The sequence below is a fragment of the Mustela putorius genome, unplaced genomic scaffold (genome assembly GCF_011764305.1).
Source record: "Mustela putorius furo isolate JIRA1106 unplaced genomic scaffold, ASM1176430v1.1 tig00003853_pilon_pilon_pilon, whole genome shotgun sequence".
Classification (NCBI taxonomy): Eukaryota; Metazoa; Chordata; class Mammalia; order Carnivora; family Mustelidae; genus Mustela; species Mustela putorius.
Genome location: NW_025422005.1, coordinates 1,500,444 through 1,516,612, shown reverse-complemented (window position 1 = coordinate 1,516,612; position 16,169 = coordinate 1,500,444). Strand labels below are relative to the sequence as shown.

Genomic DNA, 16,169 nt, shown 5'->3' with positions numbered 1-16,169 from the left:
CGATCAGGGCCACGGAGCAGCTGCACGCCCGGGGGGACCGCGTCACCGGCCCACGCGCACAGAGACTGCTACCTGGACGGCGGCCAGAGCGATGGCAGGGAGAAGGAGATGACCTTCCACCGCGCGCCCCGCGAGTACGCAGGAGTGAGGAAGGAGCCCGAGCTGGGTGAGTGCGTGGGGACAGGAGCCTCGTCCTGGAGGGGACGGGGACGTGTCCACAGTTCCGGCACCGGCGTGGAATCTGGCCGCGGTGAGTTTCGTTCTGCGGACGCCTGCTTCCCGCTCCCCGTCGGCTTCCTCGAGCAGGTGGACGGTGTGCCCTCCTGCGGGGGTGGGGGACAGGGGGGAGCGTGCTGGGAAAACCGCACAACCACAAGAGGCAGTGGCCCGGGTATCCACGCTGTGGTCTGGACAGAACCTTAAAAACAGTCACGCGGGAAACACCCGAAGCCTGAGAAGCCAAGTGCAACAGGCGTGTACGCGTGACACACATACACACGACATGCAGTCCAGAGCCCTGAGGGCAGCTGCAGCCTCCAGCCCCAAAGCTGCCAGGACTGGGGCCAGGGGCCAAGGCCCGGGAGCTGCAGACAGGGTTGCCTCTCAGGGGCCCCGGAGTTTAGCAGCCAGTATGAGGCCAGAAGGACAAGCTGAGCCCCAGGGTGTGGCCACCGGTGTCCCCTGGGGTCACAGGCCCTGGGCTTTCCCGTGGCCCTCCTGTCCCCACGGCAGCCCTGACTCCCCAAGAGCCCCCAGGTCCTGGCTGCTGACGTGCCACAGGCTCCAGGCAGGAGGAGACCGGGCTGCTGTGCGGCATGGACGCGGCCACGCTGTGGCGGCAGACAGTCTGGGCAGCGGAAGGCAGGCGAGCCCGTCACGCTCCCTGGCCATCAGCTCTCGCTTTCATCCCCACCAGCCTGACCCCTTCCTCGGGCTCTCAGCTGCTTTCCTACACTTTCTAGGTTTTTCACATTTTCTACAGCTTTCACATGAGGAAACTGAGTCACAGAGTGACCGGACGACACTCCCGTGGTCACAAAGCGGTGAGTGCTGAACCACATTTCAAAGCAGGCCGGCAGCTACCCCAGACCCACGGCCGCCTGGGACAGGCGAAGACAGAGAGGTCGTCGGAGAACGTGGGGGCCGGCCCGCCCGCGTAGCTGTCGTGTCCCCCCACGAGCCTATCGCGTGACCAAGACCCCGCTGACCACTGGCGCCCCACCAGGCTGCCCCAGCGAGCGCCGCCCCCGGGTCCAACATCTCTGGGACATGCTCTGGGACAAAACCTGGCCGGACCGAGCACAGCCAGCCCAGCCCCCACCGGCCTTTCCACTTCCACCTGCCGGGCGTTGCCGAAGGGGCCCACGGCACGCGGTGCCACTTGGAATCCGTTCTCCGCAGGGGACACACGTCCTGCCGTTCACCCGCAGGCAGATAGCCCACTCCCTTACCATGACCCCGCTCTGCTCACGGAGACACACTGTCCCCTGCCTCCCGGCGCCCCGTGCCCAGAGCGGAGGCCCGACTCGGGAGATCGGCCCGTGAAGGGACCAGGTCCTCATCAGCCCCCTCGGCCTCGTCCGGGAAAAGAGCCCCTGTCCTCTGGCCAAAGGTTTGGAGCAGAAAGTTTCACAGCCCATCACCAGGACAGAGAAGGAAATGCACAAAAGAAAGGTGACTGTGTCATCCTACGGAAAGAGTGATCCTGGTTTCGTGTAACCCGGGCAGAGGTGCAGGGGTCGTTGCCGACCGAGCCGTACGCCCGTGTCCGTCAGGGAAGGCTCCTCATGACACAGTCAGGCCTCAGGACCCTCCCCTCCATTCCCTCCCGGGGGCCCACCCTGCGGGGTCCTGCTGCCTGGACGTCCCTGGCCTGTTGCCCCTCAGGACCCACTCGGCTCCAGATTGGGGGGGCACACACGTGCACTGGGTGGGGGACATGACGGGCTGCTGTGATGAAACAGGGCTCGCGGCCCCCGCCGGCCTGGGCTTGTCCAAGAGACCCAGCCTCTGCAGCACCATCGGGCCAAGGAGGCCATGTCACATACTAGTCTCTGGCACTTCCTCCGCAGAGCCGGGAATGGCTGTCACAGGGCTGGCATGGAACTGGGGCCAACTTGGACACGGAGCCGGTTGTTGCTGTGGCGTCTCTCTCTGTTCATGCATGTGTGTGTGTGTGTGTCTCTGTGCATCTGTACGTGTGTGCCCTCACAGCCTACGGGGCTCACCCGCCCCTCTGGGGTTCCCTGAGGCGCAGGAGGCTGACACAGGTGGGGCCGGGAGCCTGCTTCATCCTCAAGTCGTGCCTCGGGGGCGGGGGGCACAGCCCAGCGACTGGAGCACGGAAGACGCGCTGGCGGACCGTCTCTCAGCAACTCTATGCACGGCTCTCGGGCTCACCGCCACGGCGTCATGTGCGCTGGTTGCAACATTACACTGATTTTCCCCCTAAATCTGGGCTTTGCTGTGGTTTTGTTTCAGAAATTGTAGGTTTGTATTTATCCGGGAAGCTTGGCCCCTCCGGTTTATTCACCTGTTCTCAGAGAAGGGAGCTGGTTTTCTAACACCCCACGGGGGGACTGAGCCACGGCGTGTGGCACCTGCCGCCAGCGTCACCGGGAGCTCGGTGTGTCGGGGCGTGGAGACGGACGTGTGTTGCCATCGGTCTCGCCCGCGGTCCAGGCTCTTGGCTCCTCTGCTCTGCACGTTTGGGTCCAGGTGTCTCTGGAGCCCGCACAGATCGGTGTGCAAATGGGCAGAATGTGGCCGGTGCAGGGAACCAGGCCAGACGCCCGAAAGGCCCCCAGCAAAGATGTGACCCCAGAGGGCCGAGGGAAACCGAGCCCCAGGGCGAGGCGTCTGTCTGGCAGGGGGCAGCGTGCGGGGAGTGGCTTTGAGCAAAGGGACCCCAGCTGATGATGGCCTTCCACCTCCCAGCCCGGCTCTACCCAGCTCGCGCCTCACGGCTCCCCAAGCTTGTCCCTGGCCCCCTGCACGCGGGAAGTGCTGGACGGCAAGGGCTACTTGCAGTGGAGAGCATCCCGTGTGGTGAACACTGTCCCTCGCGATCTGGCCAGGGCCCTTCGGAGGAGCACGAGCAGTAGGACGTTGTGTTGGATGCATGCGTGAGCGTGCACATGTGTGTGTGTGAGAGCATGTACATGTGTGCGCACATGTATGTGCACGCGGCGGTGTGTGCACATGTGCGTGTGTGGGTGCGTGGGCATGTGTGTGCGCACGCGTGCATGTAAGCACACACGGGGGCACCCAGCGAACGGAAGCAGTGGGAGCCGGAAGTCTGTGGGCCGCGGAGCTCCGCCCCCTCGGCTGGGACCCAGTCTGTTCCCGTCAGGCCTTCAACGGATCGGATGGAGCCACCGCCGCACGCAGGTGGCTTCCCTCGAAATCTACAGACCCAAACACTCACCTCGTCTAAAAACGCCTTCACAGCCACGGTGAGACCCGGCTTGGACCCAGCATCTGGTCCTGTGTCCTGGGCAAGCTGGCCCCGAGCCTGGCCGTCACACGCCCCTTGCTGACTTGCCCGATAGTGCCAGGGAGCCCAGCCCTGACCCCACGGCGAGGGGCTGGTGGTTCTGGCCACGGCTGAGGCCAAGGAAGGGAAGGTGTCCCTTACAGGCTGGCCCGCAGGTGAGGCGACGCGTTTCCGTGAGGGTGACGTCAGCACGGAGTTCTCGGGGCGAGCGCGGGCAGGACTTGAACGCAGGAGGTGAGGGCTCATTCCCACGCGCTGCCCGGGCCTCGGAAGCCCAGCGAGCTGCCTGGACGTGAGGGCGCGAGCTTGACCCAGCCGGGAGTGGATGGGAGGACCCCGACGCCTGCTCCTGGGCTCCCCCCGTGTCCCCTCCTCCCGGGAGTCCCCCCGGAGTTACCCGCAACGGTTTGAGTCCCACAGGGAGGTTCGTGCCCCGAGTCGGAGGCCACAGAAATGGCGGGCACGTTTATCACCCTCGCGTGATAGCTCAGGTTTCTGCTGACGGACGAGCAGCCCGTCCCTGCCCCCGCGGCCTCCACCTCACGGTACCTTCCCGCTCCAAGCTCCTGCCACGGGAAGCAGAGACTCCTGGTTGGCTGCCCAGGGACAGAGGGGTTGGGAGCCGGGCCTGGGAGGGACGTCCCCTGCTCCCAGTTCACAGGTGGCCCCGGCACTCAAAGGGGTCCTCCCGGCATGGCTGAAGCCCTAGGGATAGCCGAGGTGTCGCCCGTTGCCTTGCAGGGAGAGGGGCAAGTCCCTGGACCGAGGCATGTGGGTAGCCTTTGTGATGGGAGCTGGACCCGGGGGCGGGCCTCTCCATCAGAGGACACGCCTGGACCGAAAGAGGACCGCTGGCCTAGCCTGGTCAGGTCCATGCTCCCCCCCAGTGGTGGGCCCACCCTCCCAACCCAGGAGCCAGTCCCCGCTGCGGGAAGCTTCTGGGCTGGGCTCTGGGTGCCCGGACGTGGGGTGTGGGGTACCCGTGTCCCCACTGCCCCCAGTCTGCCCTGCAGAAGAGAAAGGAAGGGGAAGTGTTGGCACGAGCACCGCGGAGGGAGACGGCTGGCTGTGGCCGTTCCTCGGTGGCCAAGCCGGCTGCAGAGACGCCCGCCCAGGCAGGGGGCCCTGCCAGGAGGGCCGATGTGAGGGCGCTGCCCCCTGGTTGCTAGGGGCTCTGACAGGCACGGCTGCTGCTCCGCCCAGGTCTCCCTCCAAAGCCCGTCCCTCCCGCCGCGTGTCCGACCTCGGGGTGCGGAGCCCCAGGGCCCCCTCATGGGCCGGCGTGGGCCGGACAGCCGGCGCTGAGGGTGTCTGCAGGGGACGCTGCTCCCGCTTCGCACGGAGCTCTGGAAACGTGCCTTTCCCGCACCCACAGGTTTTTCTGGTTACGAGCTTTACCTCCCACGTGCATCGGCGGAAGCCAATATTTTCAGGCCTTTGCAGAGTCTGACGTCCACATCTGATTGATGGTCCTGCGGATGAGTTTCATGTGAAACATGTTCTGAGCTCCCGTGAGATAAAAGCCGCCCCCCCCCACGCCGGGGACAGGGCCCCTCCTCCCTCAGCTCGTACGTCTTCCTCACGCTGCCCTCCTGGCCCTGCCGGCCTCCTGCGTGGGTGCGGGGTGGGCTCCGCTCACTGCCGGGGCCTCCCCGTCCCGCTCTGCCAGGCCTCCAACCCCGGGGCAGAGAAAAGAGGCCACAGAGCTCCCCCTCTGCCCGCTGACCGGCAGGGGTGCAGCCACCCACCGCGGGCAACACCTGCCCTAGACGTGTGGTCCTTGCTGCATTATTGTTGGGTCCAGAGACCTATCAGCGGGGCAGGGTGGGGGGCACTGCCTCTGCACTAGTGGGGTCCCCGCACGAACTGACCTATCTGTCCCTCTTCCCTGGGTCAGGCACCCCCCGCCCTGTGCACCTGCTGTGCCCGCACCTGAGCCCTCCATTTGGTCCACTTTGGGGGCATCCCTGAGCTCCAGGCTCTTTCCAGACTCCATAGCACCCTGGTGCAGGGGTTGGCAGGACTGGGGTGTTTTCTGAGCTTTGGGAGCACCCGGCATGGCGCACGGCAGATTTCCGGTGTCCGCCAGGCCACGAGCCGGCTCCTGCCAGACGGCCCCAGGTCCGCCGGCCGGACACAGAGCTACTGCGCGACGAGCACGGGTCTGTGGGCAGACTGGCCCTCAGGAGCCGGGTCGGCTGCCCCCGTCCAGACCCAGACGCGGGGTTGGGGCACGAGACGTGCAGGTCTAGCTGGGGGAAAGGGGAGCAGAGGCTGGAAGCACCCCCCGCTCCCCTGGGGTCAGGAGCCGGCCGAGCCCACAGCCCGCGCCCCCTTCCCTCAGCCGCACGGCTTCTCCCTCCGGAGCCACGGTGCTTGCTTTGGCTGCGGGCAGCGGCCATCCCCGCGGCCCCGGCTTGCGTAACCGCGAGGAATCTGCTTTCTCCGCTGACGCCTTTTGGTGAGGCCTGGGATGGCTCTGGGCAGGCCTCCAGTGCTCCCTCGCCCGGACTCGGGGTAGGCCTCTCGCCGTGGCTCCGGACCACAGGCGGGCTGGCCGTGGCAGGAGGAGCCCCTGGCCTCTAGGAGCCAGGAGCAGCCGCCTCTGACCAAGCCGGCCAGCACGGGCCAGAGCTGCCTCCACCCTCTGACTGCATCTGTCCTGGAGTCATGGCAGCCCTGCCAGCACTCTGGGCCTCGGGTCAAGAGACAACTGTCGGGGGCAGTGCTCTGCTGGACGTCCTTGTCGCTGGCCAGGCCCCCTCGAGGGCAGCGTCCAGCGCCCTGGCCATGGCCCGTGGGCCCTTGATGTGGCCGGATGCCCGTGAGTGAAGACGCCCGTGGCCCTGTGCCTTTACGGCCTACGCCTCCCCCTCTTCAGCTGGTGCCGCCAGAAGGTGGGGCGAGGGTAACAGGCGATCCGAATCATGGGTGAGAATTACTACGTGTTCGTGTGAGCTGGAGCCCAGCCCCGTTCCCTGCGGGTACGGGGGGCTCAGCGGCTCCCATTTCCGCGCTCCGAGCCCGGGCGGCTGTGACAATGAGCACGTTGTTCCCAGCGCCGGGCGTCGCCCCCGGGCCACGGAGCCCAGACACACGGACTGGCTCGCACCAGGAGCCCGGGACGGCAAGGCCCTAGACATTGACCGGGGAGGGGCAAGGGACTCACCACCCGGCTGCGGGCACCGCGCACACGCGACCAAGGGACAGGCCCACCCACCGCGGGGGCAGGCTCCCGTGGGCGGGGTCACGGGCACCCTCATGAGGGGCAGAGGCTTTGTAAAAGCAGAACTGGGAGGCTGGAAACGGCGCTGGCTTCCTTGTCTGGGAGCGGGTGAGGGTCCAGGAGCTTTGGACACGCCATAGGAAGTCACCTCTCGGGACAGGAGCCAGCACACTCGAGGTCCTGCACGGAGGAACCAAGAATAACACTGTCGCAGGAACTCAGGGTTTTGCCTTCCCCCGGGGCTGGGCAGGGATCAGGGGGCGCCTCCAGGAACCTTCCAGGAACAGTGGAAAGTGGTCAGGACAAACCCAAGTCTCCCCCACCCTTGCCCTGCCTCCCTCTGTTCCCTGCTTCAGGTCTGGTGGGCAAGGGGGAGGCGGCATGGGAGCCCGTGTCTCTCTCCTTGCCAGGCCCACCCTGAGCCCTGGCGCTGAGACACACCCACTCATCCAGGGACAGGGGCCTACTCTGCCCAGGGGCGTGCCCTGCAGAGGGGTGGGCCACCCCCGAGACCACCGCTCCTCGGGGCACAGTGCCTCCGGGCTGCACTCGACATTTGAGAGAGGAAACAGGCCTGACCCCTGACGCGGGTCCAAGCCTGGCTGGACCCAACCTCCTGGTCCGCGGCCCACCTCTGACCCTAGACCTCAGGCTCTGATGTCACCTTGCTAACGTACCAGGTTTGTGCAGTCTCTGTCCTGTGCCCCAGGAGACACATCGACTCCGCGATCGCCCCCGCTGCACCCCTCCACACGCTGTCTCCTTGGGCCTGGGTAGCTGAGGTCAGGTGCACGGGCCTACGCTGCCAGGCAGTGGCCCGCAGACAGGGGCACGGGTGTCCAGAAGCTGGGGCAGCCCCCGGTCCTTCTCCGTGGGACCATCAGGGGACCCAAGAGTCAGATGCCTCCCTTTTGGGGGTCGAGGCCTTCCGTCTGCTTTGCCGACAGGTGCCTGACCCACCCCTCTCTGCGCTCAGGGGAGCCAGGCCCTCCAGAGAACAGCCCAGCTCGCGTGTCTTCGGAGGGGACGGCGGCCCCTCTGAGTCAGCGTGGAGGGGGCGGCCAGGCCGGGCTCCCCACCCCAGGGAGGGTGTTGGCGCCAGGGCCCCTCCCCGGGGGCCGCCGGCTCCACCAGCCGCTCCTGGTGCTCAGGTCATCTGCGTGGGTTCCTGGAGTCCAAGCCCTTACAGGTCCCTAACGCCCTGTCACATGGTCCCGAGCCTTGTAATACCAGAACCGTCCACAGTCGTGCCTCATCCGTTTCCACGTTCTCCGCGCCGGCCCCAGGGCCTCGGATGCCTAAGTCAGGTTTCCCCGCAGCCCCCTAAGCCCCAGCCCTGGGGGCAGAGGAGCCCCAGCCTCACTCGCCCGGAGGGCCTAGACGGCAGGCTCATGGGGGAGGCGGGTTTAGGGCCTGGGGCGTCTCCTGCCCACCGACTCCGGGGTGGGGGGAGGCAGGCAGACCCGCACGGGGCCCCTGGCTCTGTCTGTGGAAGGACAGTGCGGCCGCTCGGCTGGTCCGGTGCTTGTGTTCACCTCTGTCCTGGGCAGGGAGTCGGCTCCCCTCGCACGCAGCCCCGTATGCCAGAGACCCTGTGGCACGTGGGTGCGGCGGGAGGGCCGTGCCGGGCCCGGGGCCTCCTGCCGAGCTGCTGTGTGCGGACTGCTGCAGGCGCAGTGGCTCGCAGCTCTGGTGTCACCCCTGTGTCACAGTGTCCACGTGCAGAGCCTGCGCGGGTGCATGCTGGGAGTTCCCGCCCTGTCCTTTCTGGGGTCCCCTGCTGTCCCCCGGGGAGTGCGTGGGCGCTCACCACACGCAGTGGGGCTGTCACTTCCATCCACGGCACGCCTCTTGGCTCACTGTCCCTTCCCTTTGCCGGACAACCCCATGGGCCCATGGGGGGACGGAGCAGCACCTTGTGCTTCCTGCATGGAGCGGCCCCTGGAGTCGGGAGGGCTCCCACGAGCGCCTGTGGCAGGAACGAATGAGTGAGGGAGTGAGGGTGCACGGTCACAGCCACGTCGGGCTGCAGCTGCTCTCGGGGGACGGCGGCTCCCCCGTGGGTCTGCGTGACGGCGGCTCCCCTGCATCCTGCCTGACGTTGTGGCGGGGGGGCCCACCCCCGGAACCTGGGGCTGCGATGACGGGGTCTCAGGAGGCCATGGGGATGGCGGACATGGGTAGAACCAGACATAGAGCCACGTGGAAACCAAGGGCCCTGTCAGGCTTCCCTCTCCCCCAGGGGCAGGGCGACCCTGCCTCTGGAAGCAGGACCTCCCACGCCACCCCTGCTAGGACCGGCCGCGCCCTGGGACCCCTCCCATGGCCCCCACCTTCCCCGTGTTGAGGCCAACCCAGGAGGACAGCTGGGACTGCCAGGAGAAGGTCCTCACCCCATTACGGACAGGCGCCCTGAGGCTCTGAGCAGCCCCGTGGCTCTCTCGGGGCCACACAAAGTCAGCTCGCCCGCGGCAGCCAGGCGAGAGGCAGGAGGCGAGAGGTGGGAGGCGGGACGTGCTGTGACCCTGAGCTACGCTCCGGCCTCCCGGGCAAGTGGCCCCGGACATTGATTGAGGGTCAGCACTGTGCCTGGACACTGACGTGGGGAGGGCTGGCATCCAGACCACACCTTTAGAAGGCTACAGAACGTCTCTAGGTGAGCCCATGACTGGCTGACAGCCTGTGGTCCCCATGGGGGCGTCCGGACCTTGGAGACCCCACCACAGAGATCAGGGTCCAGGAGACGTGTGGATGGCAGGAGCACAAAGGTTTTTGCTGTGACTGTTCAGTCGCCCTGCCCGAGGTCCACCTCCCCCTGGTACAGACTCTCTGTGTCTAGATCCCATCAGGAGACATGGCTTTGGGGGTACCTCATGATCACGGCCAGGGTCTCTCGTGGGACTCTGCCAAAACCTGCACTGTGACCTGGAGGGCAGCTGAGATGTAGGGACAGTGGAGCGAGCATCGTGGCAGGGACACTGCTGTGCACTGTCCACCCTCAGAACAGGAAGGAGCCTGGACCCCGAAGTCACCTGGGCTGAGCTTCTGAACATGAGCCACGAGTATGGTGGGGCCGTCAGAGGCCCTTAGCCGGGAGTGGGGGGAGCGGACATCGTCTGGGCTCTGCCAAGGGCATGGCAGGCCAGAATAAGGGCCACGCTTGGGCACGCGTGGCCTCTGTGTTCCACGGCCTCCCCTCCAGCAGAGCTGGCTCGTCTGCCACATTTCCATTTCATCTTGCACCCAAATGTTGCTTCAAAGAAGGGTTTTGTTTGAGGCCAAAGGATGGGGATGGGTGGGAATGGGAGGGAAGGGGAGGGAAGAGTCCTCTGTCAAGATGTAGGGAGCGGGAGCTGCATCTCTGAAATAGGAAAGCTGGCTCAGAGCTGCTCCTTGGTCTCCTGGCAGGCAGGGGCTGAGGAGCTCCGAGTCCGGGAAGATTTCTCTCCCCTCTTCCAGGATCTAGGCCGCCCCCAGCCGCAAGCCCTGATCTTTTGCCCTGGACAACTACAGGCTGACACAAGGGTCAAACTGCAAATGGGAAGGCTGAACCCACAGCTGGTCCCACTCCGCTTCCCTTACCAGCAGCCAAGCCTGCCTGACGCTCCTCTGCGGCCTCGCCCCCTCAGGGAAGCAAGAGTTAGAAAGCAGACCTGGTACAGAGCGCCTGCTGTGCATCGTCGCCATCCCCACCACCGTCATCATCACGGTCTCCTTCCTCACCATCACCACGGAATCACCACCACCTCCACCACCACCATCAAACCATCTTCACCAGCATCACCACAGTCACCATCACCATCACCACCACCACCACCACCATCAAACCATCTTCACCAGCATCACCACAGTCGCCATCACTGTCACCACCACCACCACCACCATCAAACCATCTTCACCAGCATCACCACAGTCCCCACCACTGTCACCGTCACCATCGTCATCATGATACCACCATGGCCTCCACCGTCACCATCTCCACCACAGTCGCCATCCCCCCCAGCAGCAGCAGCAGCACATCATCACCATCATGGCCGTCAGTATCACCACCGTCACCACCACCATCACCAACTTAGCAGCAGCAGCAGCAGTAGAGGCCACCATAAGAGAAGCAAAGCATCTTGAATAGAAGAAAAGGGGCTTTGTTTCCGTTCTTTTAGATGCGGTTTGGTAACAGGAGGACAGTCTCGGGCAGAGCAGGGTGGGGAAGAGACCTGGAGTCTGGGCTGATGGGCTGAGCCTTACTGTCAACTTCTTACGTGGCTTTGGAAAGTCACAGCTTCCACGCCTGCATTCTCACTGACAGAGCAGTGACCCTGACGAGAGCGAGGAACAGTGACGCTCTTTAAGTTCTCCTGTGACTTGTAGGTGTGATGGGAAGACATAAAAACACTGACTTTCTCCCAGACTCTCCCACCCACCACGAAAAGCCCGGCTGTAAGGCAATAAGAAGACATCGGGGTGTCTGGAAGGCGGGAAGAAGACGGCTTGCGAGACGTCCCTCGGCTTCCTCGTGGCCTCCCATACGGTCCCCGGCAGCTGCTGCGAAGCCTCCGACACAAACCCTTAGAGGGCACAGACTAAGAAATCTCCGGGGTAAGTCTGTTCCCAGGGAGAAAGGAATGACCTAAAGACAAAGGAACTTTTGGAGAGTGTCCTCGGTCCTCCAGCCAGACACCACCGGCAAGCCACGTGGCCACGTCCGCGGTTCCACCCGGCAGAGCAGGAGCTGATCAGGGATCCCGTCGCGCGCCGGCCCCACCCCACCTCTCCCGACTCCTCACCTCCCGGCTCTCCACCCCCGCCAGGGCCGTATTGGCTTCCGGAGGTGAGCCGAGCCCCCAGCCCCACTGGCATTAACAAGAGGGCGGAAGGAAGTGTGGGGCGCAGGCTAGCTGACTCTCTGGTCCCCCTTCCCTGCTGTCTGTGGCACTCGGCGGGGAGCTAAGCCGCCCCCCCCCAAGCGATGAAGCAGTGTTGGTCAGTCAGCGCCTGCTTCCCCGGAAGGTGCGGGCGGCTGGGGAGGAGCCGAACCTGCGCCCCACCTGCCTGCCCCGAGGCCGTGTGAGTCAGGGCCCCCATTTCCGGGGTGCTCAGAAGCTCAACACGCGCCTGTCAGCCCTCACGCTACACCCCCCGGGGCTGCCTACCGCCAAAACAGATGAGCTGGTGTCCAGAGTCTTGGGACATTCAAAACACCCAGAGCGCCGTAGAAAATCACTCGCCACGCCAAGAGCCAGGAAGCCATCGGCCGAACGAGAGAGGACAAGGCCCAGGGCCGAGCGCCGCCGCGGCCGAATCAGGTGCTGGAGTTCTCTGCCGGCGATGCGCGAGCAGCCGTTACCGAAATGGCTCAGGAGGCAATTGTGAATTCCCTTGAAACAAGTGCAAAAATGGAAAATCCCAGCAAAGTATGAGGATTTACGAAGCAAAGAACAAATGATCACACGGAAAAATAGATCTGAAATAAAAAATGTGCTGGAGGGCCCCGCGGGCGGAAACCGGTGGATTTCAGGAGAGGCGCGTGGAATGTGCCCGACCTGAGCAACAGAGAAAACCGAGCAACTAATGAGCGGAGTCCCAGGGGGCTGGGACAGGGATAGGGCCGCTGACTTGTGCATCCTCAGAGATGCGGACGGAGAGAAGAGTGGGACTTGGAAAAGTATTACAAGACGGCAGCTGGCTGGCTCAGAAGATTAAGCGTCCGACTCTGGATTCCGGCTCAGGTCATGACGTCAGGGTCCCGGGATCGAGCCCCGCATCGGGCTCCTGCCCAGTGGGAGTCTGCTTCTCCCTCTGCCTCTGCCCCTGCCCACACTCTCTCTCTTCTTCTCTCTCTGAAATCAATAGATCTTTTTTTTTTTAAGTTCTACCAGAAATAATAGCACCAATTCCCAAATTTGGCAAAAAACATAAATCTACAAGATTCAAGAGATGCCTAAATCCCAAAGGATCAACCTGTAAAAACCCACAGCAAGACACACCATAATGGGGACTGCAGACCACGAAAACCCCCAAGGGCGGCCAGAGAGAAATGGTGCGTGACCGACAGGGGCTGTGATCAAATAATTGGGGGTCTCTGGTCTGCAGCCACAGGCCACGGAGAAGGGCCACGGAGAAGGCGCTCATACCACATTGCCCAGGTGCTGGAAGGGAACAGTTAGCCGCGGACTCCATGTCCGGAGGAAACGTCCTTCAGGGACGGGGCAGAAAGACGGCGTCCTCAGATGACAGAAAAGGGAGAGACTTGGTCACTAGAAGCACCTCTTAAGGGAAGACCACAGGAAGTTCTCTAAAAGGAAATGATCGTGGGAACGTGGAACCTCAGAAGCACAAAAGAACATCAGGTTGGGTTAAAATGTGGGTAACCGTATTGTAGGGTGCTCTAACGAACTCCTAAATCATTTGAGGGCAGGAGGAAAAATCGTCATACATCGGAGGTTGTTCTCAGACGTGTGTAGCAGCAACAGGACATCCTCTTGTAAAATCTGGGAGGCTACAGGGGCCTACACAGAAGTAAGCTTTCGGCGTCTCACTCTGAGTGGGAAAATGTCCCAACGGGTAGATTGTGGTGTTCCCCTGGCGCAGTCACCAAGAAATCAATACGGCACAATTTGCTGAAAATCCTTATCAATAAATGAAGACGGAATCCCGAAAAACCTCCAGTCAGCCATGGGAGGGGACGAGAAGGGGACCAGGAGACAAAAGAACGCGGCAGTGGGATGAGGGCGAAGGTGTGGCTTCGCGCGTGAAACCTCCACACGCGCCGGCTGAAAGGCGGAGACTGGCCCCACGGACTGAGCAGTGACCCGGCCACCTGCTGTCTGACGGGCACTCTGCGCTCGCATCAAAGACGACCCTGGCGGCCTGACAGCGGGGGACGAGCAGCACACACGCGTCCGTAGAGGGGTGTGTCCCACACATGCTGACCCCCCCAGCCCCGCAGCCCTCCCCATGCCCTCCGGCCCCCACCAACCGGCCCCACCAACCCAAGGTGTCTGTCCTGTCCTTTTTCCATGTGCTCATAATCCCATTAAAAGCCGCATGTTCGCTTCCACGAAGCGTGCAGAGACGTGCGTGGGGAGTGCCACTGTCTTCTTTACCAGACGGGAAGGGGACACCCTTCTGGAAAGACTTCTCGGTACTTTCGTTCTGTCCCAGGATTATTTTGGGAGAACTCCACCCAATCTATGTGGGAAACTCCCTTTCTTCAATTACTCAACCATGACGCTTTGATGGCCATTAACTTGGTCTCCGGGATTTTACTCCAGAACCAGGCTGTCAGCATCTTTGCAAGAATCACAGTAATCTGGTAGGGGGTGTCGACGCTCCGTGACCCTCCGAGCGGTGGGGGCGGGGCTGCTGGCGGGTCTCGAACAGAGGACAGCTGCGCCCCTGCCCGGCTCCGTCGGCTCAGGCTGCGGGCTCCGGCCTGCTTCGGGCTCCGGCCTCGTAAAAGCCACAAAAGCCGGACCATACTAAAGACCCACCGCCAGCTCTCTTGGCCCCCAGAGCAGGGAGCACTCCTGTCGGTTCCTGTCCCCGACCAGGGCTGACTGTCCCAGACCACCCCAGACCCACGTTTTTTTAAACGGAGAGCCCAGGGCCCTGCGGGATCAAACTCGGGCCCCTGCTTTTGGGACCAACTCTGCAGATGGAAACAGCCTCGACTCCTAACCCAGGGCTTTCTAGGGACCAGGGGGTGGGGAAGCCCCTTAAAGGGGGTTCATGACCACGGTGGGAAATTCCTCCGGGGCCACCTAGAATAAAGAGCCCGACGTCATGACCAGAGGCTGAACACGATTTTGTCCTTTATTGAACACCCTGTCGGCACCGAGGGGCAAGCTCGCTGCCCACACCCACCCCTCGCCCTCAGCCCCTCAGAAGCACCTTCTCTGAACCACGGATGCCCCGAACTCTTTGAAATCGGCGGAGGTGACCCACATCTGCTTGAAGCTGCTCAGGGAGGTGACGATGGAGGCCCCAATCCACGTGGAGAACCACCTGTCCGGGGGGGCCGTGATCTTGATGGGGGTCCCTTTGGAAGCGAGCTGCTCCAGCTCCCTCAGAAGACGGTCGTCGAGGCCCTGGAACAGAGTGGTGCCCCCGGACAACACGATCTCCCCAAAAAGGGTCTTCTGGATGTCCGCATCACACTTGGTGATGCTGCAGGAGACCATCTTCGAGAGGCCCGGGTTCTGGACGCCCAGCTGCTCGGGCGCGAACAGGGCCTCGGGGGCCTGGTGCAGCTGGTCCCCGACGTAGATGACGTTCCCGTCCGGCAGCTTGTACTCTCTGAGGACCTCCTCCGGCCTCCGCGACATCTCCTTCTCGGGCTCCAGGGCCACGTAGCACAGCTTCTCCTTGATGTCGTCCACCAGGGCCTTGTCCAGCACGCACGGGAAGGGCCGCCCACTCGCCAGCAGCAGCCGCGTGAGGTGCTCTGTGATGTCCCTTCCCGCCACGTAGAGCTTGGTGACGGCGTGAGGCAGGGAGTAGCCTTCGAAGATGGGGACGGTGCAAGTGACCCCGTCCCCGCTGTCCACCACCAGGCCCGTGACGCAGGCGGAGGCGTAGAGGGCCAGCACGGCCTGGTCCGACAGGTAGAAGGCGGGCACGTTGAAGTTCTCAAACATCATCGTGGCCATCTTCTCCCGGGCCTCCCTGGGGTTCAGGGAGGGCTCCGTCATGAGCACGGGCCGGTCGCTGGCCTTCACCCCTAGCTCCCACTCGAACAGGTGTTTGCAGAGCCTCTCCACGTCCTCCCAACGGGTGATCAGGCCCCGCTCGATGGGGTAGCGCAGCTGCAGGACCTCCCGCTTGTGCACGGCCTCTTCCCCCACGAAGTACTTCTTCTGGCTGGCCCCGGCTGAGGACATCTTGAACTTGGGGTACCCCACCACGGAGCTGATGACGTGGCGGGGCCCGATCTCTCCAGAGAGGCCCGCTTTGCAGAGCCCGGAGCCGTTGTCAAAAATCACAGCGGGAGACTCCAGCGCGTGCGGATTAAACATGCCTGCAGCGTCCTCGTCCTCTTCGGGCTTCCCCCAAACGTAGGCAGAACGCCGTCGGCCCACTTTGTGACGCAAGAGGCCTCTCTGGAAGCCCGGAGGGCGCAGGGTTCCGCTGCTCTGCGGCGACTCCCCGGCAGGCTAGCAGGCGGCCGGTCCGCGGGGGCCCTCCATCCTCGCCGCAGGTCTGCCCTGCTCTCAGGCAGCCCGGGGCGGGCCGCGGCCCTTTCAGGGGTGATGGTCCCACATGTAACAATCCAGCCAAGCAACAATTGTCCTCAGCCAGTGGCAGAGGACCTTTGGGGCAGGGGGGCTCCGGGGCCCCGTCCTCCTTCCCAGGGGAGACTCCAAACGGCCCAGGGCAAACCAGGCCCACGGGCACTCTTGCGGGGCCTGGGGGCTGAGGAGGGGCTTGGAACCCGGGGAAGCAGCCCGG

At 63.9% G+C, this 16,169-nt stretch overlaps 1 protein-coding gene across 1 annotated transcript; it reads right to left on the bottom strand.

Moving 5' to 3' along the window:
- Positions 1 to 14,511: 14,511 nt before the first annotated feature.
- Positions 14,512 to 15,947, bottom strand: ACTRT2 (actin related protein T2). Its single transcript, XM_004768729.3, has one exon. The coding sequence runs from the start codon at positions 15,734 to 15,736 to the stop codon at positions 14,603 to 14,605; it is 1,134 nt and encodes a 377-aa protein (XP_004768786.1). The 5' UTR covers positions 15,737 to 15,947; the 3' UTR covers positions 14,512 to 14,602.
- Between the last annotated feature and the right edge of the window lie 222 nt (positions 15,948 to 16,169).

Bases quoted from the DNA above. Each gene is read 5' to 3' on its own strand.
- ACTRT2 (XM_004768729.3), bottom strand. From the start codon at position 15,736: ATGTTTAATCCGCACGCGCTGGAGTCTCCCGCTGTGATTTTTGACAAC.